Source organism: Siniperca chuatsi, linkage group LG20 (genome assembly GCF_020085105.1).
Source record: "Siniperca chuatsi isolate FFG_IHB_CAS linkage group LG20, ASM2008510v1, whole genome shotgun sequence".
NCBI classification, from domain to species: domain Eukaryota; kingdom Metazoa; phylum Chordata; class Actinopteri; order Centrarchiformes; family Sinipercidae; genus Siniperca; species Siniperca chuatsi.
Window position 1 is genome coordinate 9,203,282 of NC_058061.1, and position 19,566 is coordinate 9,222,847.

The 19,566-nt window shown below is 39.9% G+C and overlaps 2 protein-coding genes across 3 annotated transcripts in view; one reads left to right on the top strand and one right to left on the bottom strand.

Moving 5' to 3' along the window:
* LOC122867806 (troponin I, slow skeletal muscle-like) overlaps positions 1 to 19,566 on the bottom strand; it is a 65,104-nt gene that overhangs the window by 35,548 nt on the left and 9,990 nt on the right. The gene's annotated exons all lie outside the window — the stretch shown is intronic.
* The window catches only part of LOC122867805 (carbohydrate sulfotransferase 15-like), a 33,814-nt gene that overhangs the window by 906 nt on the left and 13,342 nt on the right, over positions 1 to 19,566 (top strand). Inside the window, exon 2 of the mRNA XM_044179046.1 lies at positions 17,706 to 18,306. Coding sequence (XP_044034981.1) covers positions 17,866 to 18,306 — 441 coding nt within the window. The 5' untranslated portion in view covers positions 17,706 to 17,865. The remainder of the gene's footprint in view (positions 1 to 17,705; positions 18,307 to 19,566) is intronic.

The window sequence follows — 19,566 nt, forward strand, 5'->3', positions numbered from 1 at the left end:
CTTTGTCCTACCTGAGACACCAAATAGACCACAGACTGCTGCGAGGCAAATATGTGACAGACTGGGGGATGTTGGCCAGATGGATCAGAATGCTTAACAGAGAAAAATGTTCTGTTTTGCTAGATTTTTAAAAATATTTTTTAACCAGTTTAAGGTGAAATTCTGCCTCTTTGCACAGGCGCGCGAGCACTCACACACACACACACACACACACACACACACACACACACGCACACACACACACACACCTTATAGTTACTATTCTGATCATTAGAAGTTATGAAGACTAGCTGTTCAGGATCTGAGGAGCTATCTAAGTACCTGCTGATTAAGCTTCCAACAGTTCACACCACAGCATCCTTAATTGACTCATATACTTTTAACAGTTTAGTTTTCAGATTCTCTTTTCTTATCTGCATCTCAAGACATCAACATCTACATTATGCTGCTGCAATATGGAATCACGTGCCTCAGGGCGCATCACATCCCTTTAGCCTCCTTCCCCTTCCCCTTATTACTTTCAAGTTGAATACGTCAATGTGCAGAGTAACACAAGAGTTTTTAAATACTGTACTTGAGCTTTCAATTACGCACATTGTAGCGGCTTGCCAGCACATTAGCCAAAAAGGTTTCAAACTGAAAGTGAACCAAATCGAAGAAAAAGCAGGTGAAAGGGATGAAAATGCTAGAATATGCCAAATATTCTCTGGTTCCACCTTCTCAAATCTGAGGATTTGCTGCTTTTCTTTGATGTGTATCATTGTAAACTAAATAGTTTTGACTATTAGCTGGACAAAACAAGCAATTTGAAGACATGATCTTAGGTTGTGGGAACTTGTGATGGCATTTTTCCACTTTTTTTTAACATTTCAAAGAGCAAACTAATAATCAATTAATCGAAAAAAAAAAAACAGGCAAAGAAAATAATAATTACTTGCAGCCCTAAGGAGCACTTACAGTTTTAAAGCACATATTTCATAGTGATGCACGTATAATGTTTACATGGCATGGCTAGACATGCACACTCTGTGTGCGTGCTATGTCAGAGTGTGTAGCCGTGTGCTTACAAGTTGACACAGAGTCTGTGTGGGAAGCGGAGACGTAGGCGTCGTAAATGTAGTTGGGATTCTCTTTCTCACTGCAATGTATTATTATACAGCGAGTGGGATGGATGATTAGAATGATTTAAATGCCATGACAGGGTGTAGTGTGTGCGGCCTCTAGCAGGCACTCTGTTTTGTTTGAGCTTATTTCATCTCTCCCACCGCAGATTTCTGTGGAGCGACTGAAGCACTTTGATGAATTACTCTGTCCGAGATAAGTTGAGCTATAATATTTCTGGCTGATCGTTCTTGATTTATATGCAGCGTTAACTTCGGTCTTTGTAGCGAGTTGATGAAGTATTCATTTAAAAGAACTTAAAGTAAATAAACAATGAATCACACTGCCACACGTTGTCAAATCTGCATGTGAAGCAGGGCTTTGTGCAAAGAGAGACAGAACTATGAATGAACAATATTCATAGTCATGACTCTTCAATCAATTATGAAACAAAGATGTTAGAATGTTTCAGCCAGACTTTGATTACATGTAAATGTGATCACAGCAGGAAGTGTAGGATGAATTTTGCATCATTAGTTTTCATTAGAGATTCCAGTAATACTGTTTCTTTCAGTGATAGACCAGCTGTAGACTCTTAATTATTGCAATGCAGACAAAGAGGGAATGCCTTTGTTATTGAAATCTTTGTTGGAGATTTCTCAAAGGAAGGGAATTCAATTGGAATGACTGAAGGAATCTCAGGGAACTCATTTTAAACAGCCTTTTTAAGGCCACTTCATCAAGAAAACCGGGGAGAATTTGGCAGCAAACATATACAGCACTGTTGCCCTTTTCAGATTCATGGATTTAAGGTCATTAGACACTGACAGTGATAAAACATATCCTCATGTTTGGACTAATATAGAACCACAGACTGGATTAGAGTGAGTCGGAAGATGAAAATTGGCTGGGAATTGGCTGGCATTATTTGACCGACTTGTTCTCCTGTTGTTACAGGATTGTCTTTGTGTAATGTGCACAACATGCACACTGAATTTTGTGCAGCGGAGCAGCTTTTATTAACCGAGACACTTGGAGTCCAGATGAAGACTTTCTTGTGAATTGTTCTGCCATGCTGCATTTAATGTCACATAGATTCAACACGCTGGTGCTCTTGTTTATACACACAGGTTTAATTTTCAAAAGGAGAATGCCGTCTTTATTGCCATCCATAAATCTTAGCAAATATGCATATTTGGAAATAGATTTCATATTTTGTCAAGGCCCTGGCTATGTTATGATTCATCAAAATTAACTAGAAATTAGAAGCAATGATAACAGTGTGCTGCATGGCCTGACTTGCTGCCAACTTCCTTTTGCTCGACTTTGTCTTTTGTGAGAACACAGGCTTGTCTGGGACATTTTGCACCAGACAGGGCAACTGACTGTTCCAGAGCCTCAGTGCCTCATCCCAAAAACCTCTGACCAGTCCTTTAGATACCCTGCATTCCTTCATGTTCCCAGTGACTCACACATTCTGGCCCTGCTCTGATAACTCAACACTTTTTTTCACCCCCTTCTTTGAGATACATCTCCCTTTTCAGCCTGACATCCTGAAGCAGCACTCTGTGTTTCTCAAATGAAGCATTTGACCTCTCTTTTATTTCAGTCACTGCTGCAGGAAGCTTAGTGTCAAGTGTGCATCAGGGGCCGCTGCATGCAGCTCGATAGCGCTCCTCAGGGGCACAGGGCAAACAGTTGTCCATATGAAGCCTCAACCCATATATATGCAGGCAACGTTAACACATAACAGGGTCAGCTGACAAATATGATTTTGAGGCTACACTAGAAACTGTCAGAATTGGCCTTTCCACTTTTCTTTTACCCACCACATTTTTGTTCTAAAACACACAACATACATTCATAAATTGCTCTTGATGCCATTTAGCCATTCTGTAATGTAGCCTTGCTGTTAGTGTTTGGATCAGACTGGAGACTGGATCAGTCTCTGTAGTCCTTCAGTGCTTAGAGATTATTGGTTAGTGCTGAAACGAAAAGTCAAATAATCAACAGAAAATGAATTGACAACATTTGTGATAACGAATTAAGTGTTATAAGTCATTTATCAACCAAAAATGCCATATATTCATTGGTTCCAGCTTCTCCAATGTGAGGATTTGCTGCTTTTCTATGTTATGTATCATTGAAAATTAAACATTTGGAGGCAGTTGGTTGGACAAAACAAGCAATTTGAAGAAGTAACCTTGGGCTTTGGGAAATTACTAAAATAACAGCTGTTTGCTGCACCTATTACTTGAGGTTTAGTTTTGATGGTTAATAAACTGAGCACTGCACATCCTGAAACTTCTTTAGTGGATACATACACCTCCCTCATGAGTATGCAGATAGAGTTTTTGCATCAACATAAACAGACTGTCAGATGCTGTTTTGTTCAGTGTGTCTATTTAAAAGTTCTGCAGCCATCAAAACATGTCAGTTCTTAAAGATGCCATCTTTAGCTTCACGCCTGTCACCAGTAACCCTTTGTTGCATAAATGTTTCATAGACAGACTGCTGTTTTTGTGCATCTAAGTGACAACAGACTCCAGTTTTAGACGGGATGATCTGTACTGAAGACAGTATCCGGCTGCTTTCCAGCTGCGCTGAAGTGCAGGAGTTGGACTTTGAAAATAATGGTGCATGCAGAAGCCCAGTGATTGATGGGTCCTCCAATGAAATTATGTTATGTATTCCTGATTAGAGTAGTGGATCACCGGGCAGGATTTATGTGGCCGTGGAGGAGCAACTACTCCAGAAGATGCTGTCTGTCTAAAGCAGCGGTCTGAGACTATTTGTCATTGTGATTGATGAGCTTCCAGTGATTAAGCTAACACGCTGACAGACATTAATCTGCTTTATCTCTTGAATGCCTTGCAAGTTTTTTTCTTCAATGTTATTGGCTCTAGTAAACAAGAGGAAGCGTGGCAGCATCTTGCATGCTTCATTCTCTCTCCGGTTGTGGTCAATCTTGTTATAGTCTTTGAGGTCCAAAGTCTTTAAGAGTCATTTTAACTGGTCTTACCATCATCACATGCAGTACTAGACATTTATAATTCAGATACATCCCTTTAAAAAATGTCACACATAAATATTTTCCTGTAAATTCAAACCACATATGCTTTCTGGACACGTTAGGGTTTTCAGACGCAAATGCGTTACATTTCCAACTCCCCATAGTGACATTTCGTCTGTGATTTGACTCTCTATGTGAAGTTACAATTAAAGAGGTAAGAAATGGCTTATAAGCAGCTAGACTGTATGTATTGTCAAGGGAAAAAAATGTTCACACATGGAGAAAACACTTTTTCATATTGTATTTGAAGTAATAATTGCAACATATGATGTGAGAACACAACATGAAAACCAACATGTTTTCAAACAGTGTGTGACTTTTCACGTGTGTGTGACTTTACATATATGTAGGACACTTTTCTGCAATGACACGAGACACTGTGTGTAATGTGGACATCATGCCGGGACTCTGAGGTGCTAAGTAAGAAGGTAAATCTGACATTGCGGAGTTGCTGTGTGCCGCTGCCAAGTTGGGGATCATTGCTTGTATTAATGACGCATAGGAAACTAAACTGGCTTTTATTTCCCTCACCATCTGTACCCAGTTGTGTTGTATAGATGGAGTCTGGCGAATGAGAACAGCCCCCTTTTGCAGCTAGTAGTTTGATTTATGGGACTATGTATTGTGGGGATATTACTTATGCAGAATAAATTGGGTGTTTACAATTATGTAAATATCCCTGTTTAGTTAAATACATCACTGCTCTTATCACTTCATTATTAGCATTAACACTTGTTGAAAAATAATGCATTATTAAGGTTCATTGTTTTTGGCTTTCACTGAATTTTCTAGAAAAATATCTGGAATTGTTTATAAAACGAGCTGATTGGTTTAAACCAGAGGTTTTCAAATTGTGAGGCACATCTTCCTAGGGAGGCATGGGAGAGTTGAAGAGGGGGCATGGAGAGAGAGTCATGTGGTAAAGATGCTGTGTGTGGTGAAAGGCAATTAAGGTACTAAAATCTCTTAGCACCTGATTGCTGCAATTTGCGTCAAAATTCGTACTCATTCTAGGAGTCATAACTCAAATCACAGACTTGTACGAGTGTAACGGGTATCAAGTTGTAGCTCACAGCAAACTAATCATACTACTTGTTTACATATCCCAAAGCATTATAGGAACGGTAGTTCCATGATTATCCCCCAAATTGAAGTAAGACAAAGAATAATAATAGGAGGGTCAAAATCCATTAATATTAACTTTTTGGTGGCAGGTCAGAAACGCTCCTATGAATCGGTTTTGTAACATCACTTTGGAAGACACTGATTAATGACCTATTTTATTGTTCAGGTATGTTGTTAAGACATGTTGGTAAATGAGGGATGTTTATAGCGCCAAAAAAAATCTTCAGGTAAAAAATAATAAAAAAATATATATATTTGGGAGAAAAGGCAAATTAGCTTTCAATTATGCACCAGAGTCATCCTAAGTTAAATTTAAATCAAAAGAAATAATTAAAATATAGTATTAGTGATTTTTTCATCCAATTTTCACACTTTTTAACATTCTAAATAAACACAGATACATTTCCTGAGAGAAACAAAATTGATTTCATGATTCCGTTTTTACACACACATGCCTTTTAAAATCTATATTTACGATGCCACTGGGTCATGGATGCTGTCATGTGTTGACATGGAATCCCTTAGGTTAGCAGAACGACCCAGTATTAGTGGTTGTGTGTGTGTGTGTGCGTGTAGACAGTATCTGTCTTTCAGATTTCACTCCAATGGGCCTCAACACAGACCTGTGGGAACCTCAACAATGTAAAGCACCGGGGAGAGATGTGTTAATTTTCCAATTACCTCCGGCTACTCCTTTTAAATGAGCAACTGTGAAACCTTTTAATACCACAGCCATTTCTCATTGTAGTTTTTTTTTGAATGACCTACAAACCATTGAGATTGTTCCTGATAATTTCACACAGCTGACCGCTTTTCTGTCTCATCACTGAACCGCAGACAAGTTCAATTTCTGTTTACTCCATCTTCCAAGTAATGTAACTAAATGCATGGTTTAGGGGGTGATTGTGAGTGCAAGCAGCAGCAGCCCCGGGGCTCTTTTAACCAAAGCAAGAGGCGGTGTCGTTACTAGCTCAGACTGGTAAACAAAAAACTTGCAAGCACTTGCCACCTAGCTGTACGTCTGGTTGAGTTTAAAGGTCAACATCGAGTTCCGCTTACCAGACAGCCTCAAAATGTCCAGCAGAAGCATCAGACGCACCTGCAGGGCTGTTTGCATTTTTCAGGCTTTTTTGCAGCCTTTTTTTTTTTTTTTTTTTTTTTTTTACACACTCCAACCTGGCATGGGTCACAAGGAATTTGTACAAATGTTATTTTCATCGCTGCAGCTATCATTTTGTGGGATTATTTCTGCCAAGTTAATTTGGAGCTGGAGTTTTATATCTCTGCAGACAGCCGCTGCAGAGATGAACATTGAACCTTTGGTGGACCAGAGAAATGTTTACACTATGGAAGATGGATGTGCTGTTGTAGTTAGAACATCTCTCTCTCTCCATTTATCAGGACGTGGCCAAGCAGGTAGCGTTGTGATTAAACTGTTTTCTTCTTTTTTTTGCTACAATCTACTTCCAGAGCATATACTGAACAGGAAAGATGTATTATGGTGATTTATGCTAAACCTCACACTCAAATTACAGTGTAAGTGATCCTTCTGTGAGAGAGGTGGAACATATTGGCAACCTTAAAAATTAAGATACCATGCAATTAATCCTCCGTATTAAAAGGAGACCTCTTTATGCTCACCCTGAATTTGGAGAATTAACCTGGCTGCCTGTCTGTTAAGCCTGGAGAATTTGTCCAAGCCTTCATTATTGTGGAGTCACATGCATAATGTAGCAGGGAGAAGATATAGCACAGCATCTTATAAAGGTGAAAATCCACCAGCCAAGTTAATATTATGGATCCGCTGGGATGCCCTCAAGTAGCCTCCCTAAAACAGTTTGCATCAGGCCCACTCCTGAGCGGCGGAGCATTAAGCCAGCCGACTCAGTAATAGCCTACGTTTTGTTAATTCACACGTTTTTTTGGCAGTCATAGACTAACACTCAATCCGTGCACATATCCCTATCTGGCAGGGGGCTCAGCACAGTTCGAGATGAAACTCTGACTGTTAACTAGGTGTGAAACGCTACTGCACAGGATTACTATACGTCTTCTGGAGAACCTTAAGAAAGCTGGGAATTAAAGACGAAACAGGAAGCCACTCTGAAAACATCGCAGCCCGTGGTGCTTCTCCTCATCATCACAGATGGAAAGGTGTAGTCATTAATAACTTGGCTGACTTTTTCAGTTCACTGAGTGGAGATGGTGCCTTGCTGGGCATCAACTGCATCCAAGTTGAATCTACAGAGAAAAGCAGAATTTCTCTGATTGCGCCGATTTACTCCTGCAATCCTCACAACTGCAGGATTTGACAAAGATTTTAGTTTGTTTTTTGGGAGATACTCAAGTTTTTCTCCAGCTTTAGTCATAGTCTGATAAGTAAACACGTTTATTTGAAGAAAGATGAGGAAAAGCAGAGGAACAGCTCAACTGGAAAGAAAGTTTCTTTCAAGCCTCATTTGATTTAACAAATGGGCTCCTCTTAGTTTCCTTACTTGGCAGTTCAGACCTCAGTGACTTCAGCTTATATGAGTCCAGGGTACCATCAACCTCATCATCATCATCATCATCATCATCATCTTCTGTCTGCTGGGTAACTACTGGAGGTTTTAAAATATAAATAATGTGTCTACTGAGAACAATGAATTACAAGCAACATCACAAGTGTCCCTTTCATTCTGTAGTGATAAATGAAAGACTAAAAACACCTCTACACGTTACAAATTTATCACACAACCATTGTGTTGACCTCAAACATTACGTGTAATTCGGGAATTTTATATGATCACACCGTTGGCTGCTAACAAGCTGTAAAGTGTTTGCTAATTAGGCATAAGTGTGATATATTTAAAACAATTAAGTTATGATTTAATTGAATTCCCCAAGCTGGAGCCACTGAATAATAAGTCACCATTGAGAATAATGTCAGCACTGTCAGGTGAAAACCTCTTATCTTCATTTCTTCATTTGATGAATCACGTCTTCTTCTATGTAATGAAAAATCTTTGCACAACCCTCTGAAATCTAATTAGAATAACTCAAAACTGCATAGTCTTTGAGGTAAGAACAAGTTTTCAAGAAGTTTCTTACTGCATAAAAGTGGTTCCCAAAGGGGGTCAGGGCCCCCAATGGGCTGCCAGATAAATCTAAGGGGTCATGAAATGGTTAACAGAATGGAAAATAATGGAATGGAAAAGCTAAACAAAATGATTTTTTGCGTTTTTGTGTGAATTACTAGAGAACTTTACCTCCTCAAGCCTCTAAAAATACGTAGCTAAAAACAACTGAGAAGGATTAATCATTCCTTGGAGAAATTGGTTAGGCCTACAACCCGTGGACCTGAGCAACCGGTGATGACAGACAGTAAGTCACCACAAGCCAAAACGTTTCCGAACCAATGTCCTAAAAAGATGACATTTTACAAATGCAAGATTTTCACCTGTAAGTGATTTTTCTTCCTAATGGTGTCCACATGACTTGCAGTCGGTCTTTCCCAGGATCAGTCACACATGTTTGTTGCATGTTTCTCAAACTTTTATGGTCACTATTTACGCCTTCTGTTGGGAACACACATTCTGAGCACTTAGATCTATGTCTCAAATTTCTCAACTTTAATGGCTCTCATGATAGTGCCTTTGAGTGTTTACCAAAATACATACTGTATTTATATGTTGCACAGATGTGCGCACAAGGGCAAATTTTAGTGCAGCGTGATTCTAGAGCATAGAAATGTTTAGAGATGTGTCCTACAAATGTCAAGGGTGTCAATGGGCAACAACACGTGGATGGAAAAATACCCTACAACAGCAATATTGTTTTAAATGTAAACATAGTCTTGAAAGTCCTACCCACAACATTTTTTCTTCTTTTTATACAAGTCTTACGGTTTTCCCCTAAATGTTCTGTGAGCCGATTTTGATCGGAGCCATTTATGCTGCACTGTGGGTTCAGAGGCAATGGAAATAGTAAACATTCCCATTGGATTAATTACCAACTGCTTTCCTCCAGGTCTGTCTGGCTCTTGCGAAAATGGGAAGATTAACAGTAGATTGAACTTTGGTCCACATGTAGAGAGCCTGCCTGTCAGCTCTCATAAAGAGAGTGAGGAGGTGAGCAGGAGCAGGAGATGGTAGCAGGCGTCATTTGCGAGGGATGGACAAATGAAAATGGTGGTTGTCTGAAGGAAGAGGTCAGATTAGGTAAAGGGCCAAATTCTGCAGTATGCTTGTGTTTCTCTCTTATTTTCACTTTTTAGTTGGACTGTCTGTGGGAACCCTTGTTTTTTTTTAATCTGGAAAACAGTTCTGAGGCTGAGTTGCTAATGGCACTTGAAATAAATGTTACAGGCTGCAGTTGCCACCCACATTATTGGCAATTTAAAACGTGAGCGATGGACCTTAAGGGGATGAGAAACCGATTGGCACATATTTCACGAATCCCAAAAACATCCAGTCCTCCTACGCAGCACTGAGTGGCCATGAATCGAAGTGATATTTCACGACTTCTCGTTCACTTTAGTTTTTTTCCTACAATTTACTTACAATAAGTTTCCTCCGTCAGTCAGTATTCTTTAACTCTGTCTCTCTTATGTCTTTTATTTCAACCTTCATCTCAAAATCTGTCAGCAAGACAGATTACTATTTCACACACAAAGAATATGATCAACATCAAGAGACAAAAACATCTGACCACTGACACAGAAAGCTAGACAAAAGATGAATATGGAGAAACTGAATTAAAGTGACTCAAAGATCAGTGGTAGAAAGATTCTCCAACAGAGCAGGAAAAATATGGAAATACATACAAGGATATCTCCAGAATTATTTGAATTCATTGGGGTATACATTTTCTAAAGTTAGATAATAAGTTACAGACACATCACATCTAAGTTCATCCTGATAAATTATTCATTGGAAGCTGCTGTGCGAACACAGTACTGTTTTGCATATGCCCCTCAAACTTCAAGCTCCTTTTCATTCACACAAGAAATCATTGATTGTTTATTGTGTTTAAGATGCAGCTCTTCAAATAAAATCAATAAAATGCCAACATTTATTTATAATTTGATGTAAAGTAGGCTCCCATCACAGATAAGACACATGACCTCTCACTTTTCCTCTTACCTCTGAATTATTTTTTTCAATTCCGATTTAGCCTCATTGTATGTGTTGTGTGTAGAGACCAGAGCACCCCATGCTCTTCACAACAAATCCATTATCACAATCAATAATTTAAATGGCAGCCATTGTTTTTCTGCAGTTTTTAATGGCACCGTCATAAGCACTTATCCACCTAAGAAGGAGCCCTGGCTGTGGGAGGCTGCCAGTGAAATTAAAATAATGAATAAAAGATAAATGGATGGAAGAAAGTGCTGAACTGGGACTCTGCATGAGATCCCAGCTGAGCAGCAGTTATGAAATCAGGGCAGAGGCCACGTTTCTCGCCACCCTCCGATGCAGTGAAAGTGTCCAAAGGCTGTGTTGATAATTTGACCCGGTGGCTCCGCGGTCGGGTCACGGTCAGGTCCTCTGGTCTCCTGGGGGGTCCTGCTGCCTAAATTCCTGGAGATTAGATTCTGATCTTTGGTCAACAGTGTGTGTGATCTGGGGGAATGTGACGGATGACTTCTCCCTGGGCAATATGATGATTAAGTCCTCTCTGACCCACAGTGAATACTGATCTCTCTCTTTTGCTTGTGTAACATTGTTGGATTTCTATGATTAGATTGGGCTGCAGGCCCTTGGGATGCTAGAGAAGGAAGTGACATATTTGACAGGTCATAGGGCTCCTGCTCGCTTTATTATCAGTGGGCTTTGTGGTACATTGTAGAGATGTAGCTCAATGCAATCCTTTTCTCACGTTTCTCTTGTACTCCCATGATATTGTAAGGATTAATTTCATGCCTCAGCAGCTTGCTTTGATTCTTGCTTCATTTACTCCCACATATGATGCTTTTTCAAATTGATTTCCTTTATTCAAATACTGTATTGGGCTTGGTCTAACCCATACTCCATAGTTAAGGGTCATCATTTTTATCATGTAGGCTATTTATTATGAGCATTTATTTTGATGATTAAAATGGGATTTTAATAATTTTCACCCAAATTTTTGTGTTGTTGAATCAGGTTTTAAAAATAACATTTACAGCGAAAATACAAAAGAGTTGTACAGCTTCTTGTGTGCTTGGAGGGACTCTGGTGCATAATCAACTACTCATTTGCGATCTTGCAATTTTTCTCTTTACATTCTATTACTTGAAGCATTTTTTTTGAGATGTCCTCATCACAAGAGGGCATCATTTAATGTAAACTGCAGTGGTCAATTATCTTCTTGCAGCAGGAAACATAAGTTTTGAGTGTGTGGGAGACATAAAATCTAAAGCTAGTTAACGCTGTAATCTTTAAGATTTTAATAAAATCAAATACCATTTTTGATACTACTGTATGGTCGACGTTTTTTATGCAATAGCCATTTAATGTAATGTATGTAATTTCATCTCTATATAGTTACTTTGGTGGTGGCGGACTCAATTCCCGCTATGGATTCAGATAGCCTTATGCTCAAGGGATTCACAGGAAACGATGCATGCATGTAATTGTCCCTTTGAGGTCCCCCTGGCAAATTAAAATAGCTTTGATACTGGAGGAGGCAGTGTAAGTGTCATCAGCAGCTTTTTATCACCAGCCCTCTTCAACCAACCACAAGGTTGCTTCAGTGTCACATGTCGGGCTGAGTCTCATGGCTGTACACCCCTAGCAGTGGCCTCATGCTGAACTTTAATTATTGTGACTGGCCTGGTGGAAAAACATTTTTCTCCAGCTGACACAGCGGTGACACATCCTTTGTTCTTCCTTCTGACTGCTTCTGTCACACTCTTGCCCCAACAGTACTTCCTGTGTTTTTGGTGGACTTCAACCAAAATCCACTTCCTGTTTCATGGAAATGTTAAGAGGTCACGGTAGCGAGGATGAACAGATGGTTTCTCAGAAGAGAACATACATTAAATGCGTGTTTACAGCCCTTTAGCTAGTATTGGCTTTTACAGTCAGCTCATCAGCCGTTTGTGTAGAAAAAGCCATAACAGGAAAGTGCCTAAGTGTGCAGGCAGTACTGACATTCTGCTTACAGTGTGAAGTCATTAGCCGTTTACTCTATTCTTCAGTTTTTTGCTTATTTGCTTTGGAGGATCTGTAAGTGGTCCTTAAGGTAAAATGGTATGATAATGCTTTATGGACGGGGTGGTTCCTGAATGAAAAACTGTTTCTTCAGTATGACAGTGGATGGTTGAAATCAGTCTGTAAGAGTAGGTCGAGGGTACTCCTGGGCAGCTACACACAAGGACTCTGTGGAAAGAATGTGCTGTTCTATTCTCAAGGTGTCCCAAGTGTCTTCATTGCAGGGTTTTCAGTCCACTCTGTCATTTTGTGCTCATGTTTTATATTCCTCCACACCTTGAACGTAGCAAAACTACTGAGCTTGCTTGCTTTGTATCTTTTCTCTGGTTGTGAAGGCGAGCTAACGGCACACGGTTGTTTATGCTGTACACATTCCATTTGTGTTAATCTGTTTTTTTATGGGAGTCTATAGGAAAATTTCATGTTTGTGTCTGTATAGGGTGGGAGCAACACTGCAACACTCAAGATGCGTGTATTTCTTTACACACCTGCACAATGAATCAGGAATAATCCCTTGTTTACATTATGTTCTCTTGTTTATCAGCCAGTATTACATAACCTACTCTGCACCTCATACTGTCTTTAGTGTTTGTAATGCATACTGTGCATCTAGAGAGTATGAATATGTTTACAGTCTTTGTCCAGTGACATCTTGATTTCCTCCTTCATCCACATGTCTCTGATTGAACTTATTATAAATTGGGTATCCAATGATTAATTTGTCATTGAGGATTTAACCATTTTCATCGACTCTTTGTGTTAATATGGATCAGGCTAGTGTGAGGTTATCGACTCACTCATATAGCATTCCACTGCGTCCCAGTCTCCAACACAACCTCTAATCTGCCTGTTGCTCCTGCAGATAAGCGAAGTTTAAGCTGTCATGCCATGTAAACAGCACTGAATAATAAAAGATACACTGACATATAAGTAAAACCTCCCTCTTCTGGTCCTCTGAGGACTGACAAATATACTGAGGCAAACTGTCTTACAGAGTGTCTTTATGAGTTTTCTGCACCATTTTTCAAAGAGAAAACGAGCAGGAAATTTTTTAGTTCCACTGTAAATGAGTTAGTGTTATGCCCAATAGGAAAAAAAAAGGCCTTTTAATCTTCTCCAGCAGTGGAAGATGAAGACAACAACACAGGTCTGTGAGAGTAACTAAGATATTTTAACATTTTTCTGTGATACGGAGCAGTGAGTTCTCTGTAGCCTGAGAGAGAGCTGGCGCTTTGCTGTGAATCAAAACAAAAAGGGCATTTCAGGGGCCCATCAGCAGGCCATGCAATTCATTCCTCCATTTGAAATACCAGAGAGCTGCGGAAGTAGGACAGTGTGCTCTCCACTGCACAGACTGCTTCTCCAGCCAGGTATATAATGATCATTTGGAGCTGCGGTTTGAGGAATGAATGATAAAAAGGGCTGTGGAGTGTTTTTGTCATTCCTATTGTCTTTTGAGCATTTATAGTACTATGGAATATGACCACAATTCATGGACAGTATAGGAACAATAGAGCAATATTCCTACCCTTGTGTCTTTACAATTGATGCCAAAGAAAGCAAATTTTCACATTCACAGCATGAGAAAATCTGTAATATAACCAGTTTGAAATTTGATTTGCTATAGCAGATGGCTTAATACAACAAGATTTCGATTGGTGCTTTTATAAAGAACAAAAAAAGATCCATCTGTCCATCTGCGCTGCAGCATTTCACAAAAATAATCAATCATCCTGTACTGACAGCAATAAACACAAAGAACAGAAGTGTTAAGGAAAGAAGAAAAGATAAAACAAGAGAACAGCAATTAGCTGCTAGTGTAGGAGATTGTTTGGTTTTTCCAGAGCAGAGATGGACAACTAGCAGAAGACAGCGGACTTTAAACAAATCTGCCTGATTGCCTGTTTCACTGATATGTCTCTGAATGACAGACAGTATGGAGAGGTCTCCCTCAGATGATTTATTAAGGCCATGGCAATTCCATTTGCACCACACAGGGCCATTACCACTGATGCCAGTGTCTTTGAAGTTAATTACAATCATTGTGAATTTGAGTTATCTGTGTGGCTAATGTGTTTGATCTTTCCAGTCAGATCACACTAATAATACTTGGAACTTTTTGACGTGCAGAATTCCTAAGTGGGTTGATATTTCCTTTCTTGGTAGCAGATTTTTCTTTTATTATTATTGGCCGACATATCATTATTGGACTCTTTTAAACTTCCAAACATTGATATAGATATCGGCCTGAAAAAAACAGTATCGGTGGGCTGTTATCATTAATTAAGGGTTCTTCCACAACAATAATCCATCAGACCGGCTTGTTAACAACTGTACAAATAGCCTAAAACACTTGAATGATAATAATAAAGCCCGAACTATAACGTTTCTCAACTGTAAAATGTCCTATTTGGGCGAACCTTAGTCACATTACTTCAATCACCAAATTTAAAAAGGATCCTCATCAAAAGTTAATATTGACCAATATATCAAATCAGATTTTGAAGTTGCAGATATTGATATCGGCTTCAAAAGTCCAGTGTTAGTCAGGCTCTAATAGTAATACAGAATCTACTGCTAATATTAAAAGTTAATTGAAAGTCAAAGCACATTATGCTAGAGGAGAATATACACCAGCCAAAGGGATTTTTCACAACCTGGCAACCCAAATGTTTGTCTTATTAATGCTTACTACTGATCTATAAAGCTTTAATAAACAATTTATTAACCTTAACCTGTCAAAGCTATAACTTACAACTTATTAGGAATAGGTACTAATTTCCCTTACAGACAGAGGCACTAAATCAAGTCAGAGGTGCAGAAGTCTCCAGTGAGGAAAATGTTCAAAAATCCACACTTTACTATTATTTGTAAGGTTTATCAGCTGAAAACGAAGATGATGCAACCTCGTGTCCTCTTTGTCCACTGTCCACTGTCCAGTGGACAGTGGACAAAGAGCCATATTTCTGTTCGAGTTAAGCTATTTCATCATGTTTGATGGACAGGAGCAATGTATTTGCTTTATGAATAGAACAGATCTGTCAAGCTGCCAGTCGCCCACTGCTACAGTTAGACTTGACTGATTGATTTAGATGCGAGTTCCCTTGAGAGTGACATTCTCTCATCAATGACACGGTCCCTTTTTCCTCTCTCATTCTCTCTCTACTCTCTTTTTACCCCTCTCGCTGTCTTGCTTTCTCTCCATCTTTAACCCTCACGCCCTCTTCTTACTTCCCTCCATTTTAAATAACCTTGAGCATGAGCACCCCACTGACTTCCGCCTTGACGAAGGATGCAGACAGTCAATAAGTACTAATGGCACGACGACTACAGATGAGCGCATATGCTCATCAATAGCAAACAGTGGGCTTGTTATAAGTACAATCCTGAAAATGCCATCCTACTTTTAGCGCTTTGATTACACAGTGTAGTGTCCTTCTCTGTGATGGAGAGGACATCTGACCTGCAGTGATTATATTTCTGTTAAAAGCAAACCTTTTAGTCTTTTTGAAGCTTTCATAACTTTGGAAAATTTTAGAATTTGTTCAAATGGGACCCAACACCATTACATACTATTTAAATAACAAGTAGTACATGAACACTACTTGTTCTGGTGAACTATTATGCAAGATAAGCACTGACACACCATCTGTGATGTGCGGGCAAACTACTTCAAACTAATTGAAGCAGCTATTGTAATTTAAAATCCATTACTTTCGCTCAATTTTTTTCTTGGGAAAGTGATAAAAATAATCCTGCTCCAAGAAATATGTTCATTTTCTAGCTAAAAGCGAAAACATTTTAATGTCTGACGGAGGGTTCAGCTTCTTGCAGTGAATCCTTTATTCTTCAGCGCTCTCTTTTTCACCGACTGAAGTTGCAGTCAGAAAACTTCTTGAGGGCTGGAAATCGGTCTTTTCAGCTCGTTATTTCTCTACCTGTCTCCTGGAGAGACTGTTGTGTGCTGAGGGCCCAGCTGGGGGTAAATGTTCCACGAATACAGAAATTGTGCAAAGGGTGTGGACGATGAGCGGTGGTGTGTGTGTGTTGGGGGGGGCATATTCCCGAACATCCCACTCATCCTTTGAAAAGTGTCCTAGACCCTCGGCTCTGTTGGCTTTTTATCGTTATGCTGTATTGTATTCACTGCCATCATGTTGGCTCAGCTCCAGACACAAAGAAAACCTCAAGGATAAAACTAGACGTTGCTACTGCAGGAACATTATCATTAAACATCCTCAAATCTTTCACCCTTTAGACATTGGCCCTCCTTTTATCTGTGGGCGACTGTTGATCCATGTGACTTCACAGTGAGGAATACCATTTTCTGATAATATAATCTCCAGACCGGGTATCTCTTATATTTGTGTCTCTCCCCAGGAGAGTCTGACATGCAGCCTCGTAGTTTCTAGGCTGAATGCATCCCTCGTCCTTATCGCTCCCTCCATATTGTGACTCCGATGCACAGGGAGGATGGACTGTGAGGCTGAGGGAGGGTGTTTCTGTGCTGTCTGATTAAAACAGGAAGTGTAAGAGGAAGTCAGAAAAATTATTAGTCACAATCAAAATTATGTCAGAAATTGTGACATTTTGAAGTGAGTTGTCATTAACAGAGTGATTTGTTGCTGCTTAGTGGCATTTCATCTAAGTCATCAATATTCCAAGCTGACAGATTTCTTTCGCTGTTTTTCTCTCAGTTTTTTTCTACTTGTGTTCAGCCTGAGGTTACATTGTTACAACTGCAGAAGCACAGAGGTTTAAGTGGAATTCCCTTCAGCTATATAATCGTTTGACTGCTTTCACAAAGCAGCATTATTTTGTCATTGGGAGAGACTAAGGGATGTGATGGCATGCTCTTGAGGTATAAAATGTACATTGAAACTAAAATGGAAAGAATTTCAATCAGTTCCTGGCCTTGGTTGCAACCTGGTTCCCAAGTGACGCAGACACACAAATGCAAGTTAGCACTAACAGTTCAGTCAGTCTATTCTTTTGAAACAGTATTGTATCAATGAAATTTCTGTGGCGTCTGACACATCTTACAGTTGTTTTAAATTTTACACAGGGAGCCACAGTTACACAGAAAAGCGTAGGTGGCAAAAAAAACCCCAGATTATTTCAAATATTTCTGAGGTTTTGGAAGTTGCTGCATCAGCCCAGGCATGAAAACAGTGAGTCAATGTTGAGAGCTGGTCATCTCTCTTAATTTACTTTCTTTTCCCTCTAACTAGGCAGAGGTCAGTGGATGATGTGGGCTGTTCTCCACAACATCATGGATATCAACTGTCAGCCATTCCCCCATCCCAAAACCTCCTGTCTGGCTGGCTCCTGCTCCATAACGCCTCCCTGTGTCTGAGCTGTGACACCTGGGACTCGCAGGCTGTTGACACCATGACACAGATGGACTACAAATACAGCCTGCTGGGCTCTGCAGTGGACGACTACCGCAAGAGGCCATTGCTCCTGCAGGTGGACGACCCACCCATGAACTTGTTTGCAGTCCTGGAGGTGAAACGGGAGCTGCCGAGGTGCTGGAGCACTCTGGGCTGCTTCCGCAAGATCCGGTTCTACAGCTTCTTGTTTGGCCTGGCTGTCATGTTCCTCATCATGGCTTCATACATTCTGACAGGAGACAAGAAGGGCCTCCTCCTCACCCCTTCACCCTACCACTTCAGCAGCCTGGTCAGCCCGGGACCTTTTGCCTTCAACCTCTCCTCAGTCAAGGACTACGCACATATCAAACTGGTGGTCAAGTCTATCACATCCAAGGTGGAGTTTCGTAGCAGTCGACAGCTCCCAGAGCTCAAGGCACTAGTTAACAGTGAACCACATGTGAGTACAGCAAAAAAAATACATCTGTCTTATTTCTCATTCAAAGAGATCTTAAGGACGCAAATTCTATCAAAAATTTGATTTTGTTATCAGGTCTATTGCCGTAATGAATACCTCAGTGCTTTATAGTATAAATGTTATCTCTCTATTTTAATCATAATACAAACATGACCCAACATGATATTGATCTCTATTTTAATTGACAATCACAGATGTGTCTTGAAGCATAATTAAATGCTAAGTGAAAGGTGATTCAAATCAGTATTCGTGTCTACATGCTGTCTACAAAGGGTTCAATACAGCTACACCATAGCAATTCCCCACTGGTTGCAGTTTCTGATTTAATTCATAAAGGAATAAAACTGTTCTGAAAACCTTGTATAACACTTCATGTCACACCGGATAATTGTATATGTCTTTACCAATTTTTTTTTACAGAAGGGATTTAAAGCTCAAAGTCACAGTCCTCCAACACATTGGCTCCATGGCTTTCTCGCTGTGTCCGTCTCACCTCAAAGCCTTGTTCAATTAATTGTTAATCCTAATGATAATGGCTTGTGCCAGGGCTATTTGCAACATAACTAATTTCTTATTGAACCAGCTAATGAATAGGAGAGTGTGGCTGCGGGACAATCAATACCACATCTGATGGATCCGGCATTCACTTTCCTTAAAGTAGCTGTGTTTCACAGGCAGAGTCATAGTAACATGGGCCTTTGTTGTATTTGATCACCAAAAAACACTTGTTAGTAGAAAAAAAGACAGAAAGTCAGAAATGTGTTGCCTTACTTCTGCACATGAGGATGAATCTGCTTTACTCTCCCAGGGCAGGCTGTCTGTATGTTCATGTACCCTGCTGTCAAAGTAATAGGAAAGATATGCTCTTTATTTTGTATTTTATCCAGCACATTGGATATGAAATGAATGAAACTATAAGGTTTTAGTGTTGGGTGGGTAAACAGCAAAGGACTTGTAGCCATTTTAAAGGCAGTGCATCAGGACAATGATCCAAGTTTTTATGGCCAAACAGTGGAATGTTCATGACTGGCCAAGTCAGTTGCCTGACCTCAATCCTACTGATCATGTGTTTCAACTGCTGAGGACCAGACTGAAGGGGGAAAAAAACCCAAAACAAGGAAAAAGTGAAGATGGTTGCAGTAAAGGCCAGGCAGAGCATCAACAGTGAATTTACACAGGGTCTCTGCTGATGTCTGTTGGAATGTAGCCTTCAGACAGTAATTGAATTGGATACCAAATAAA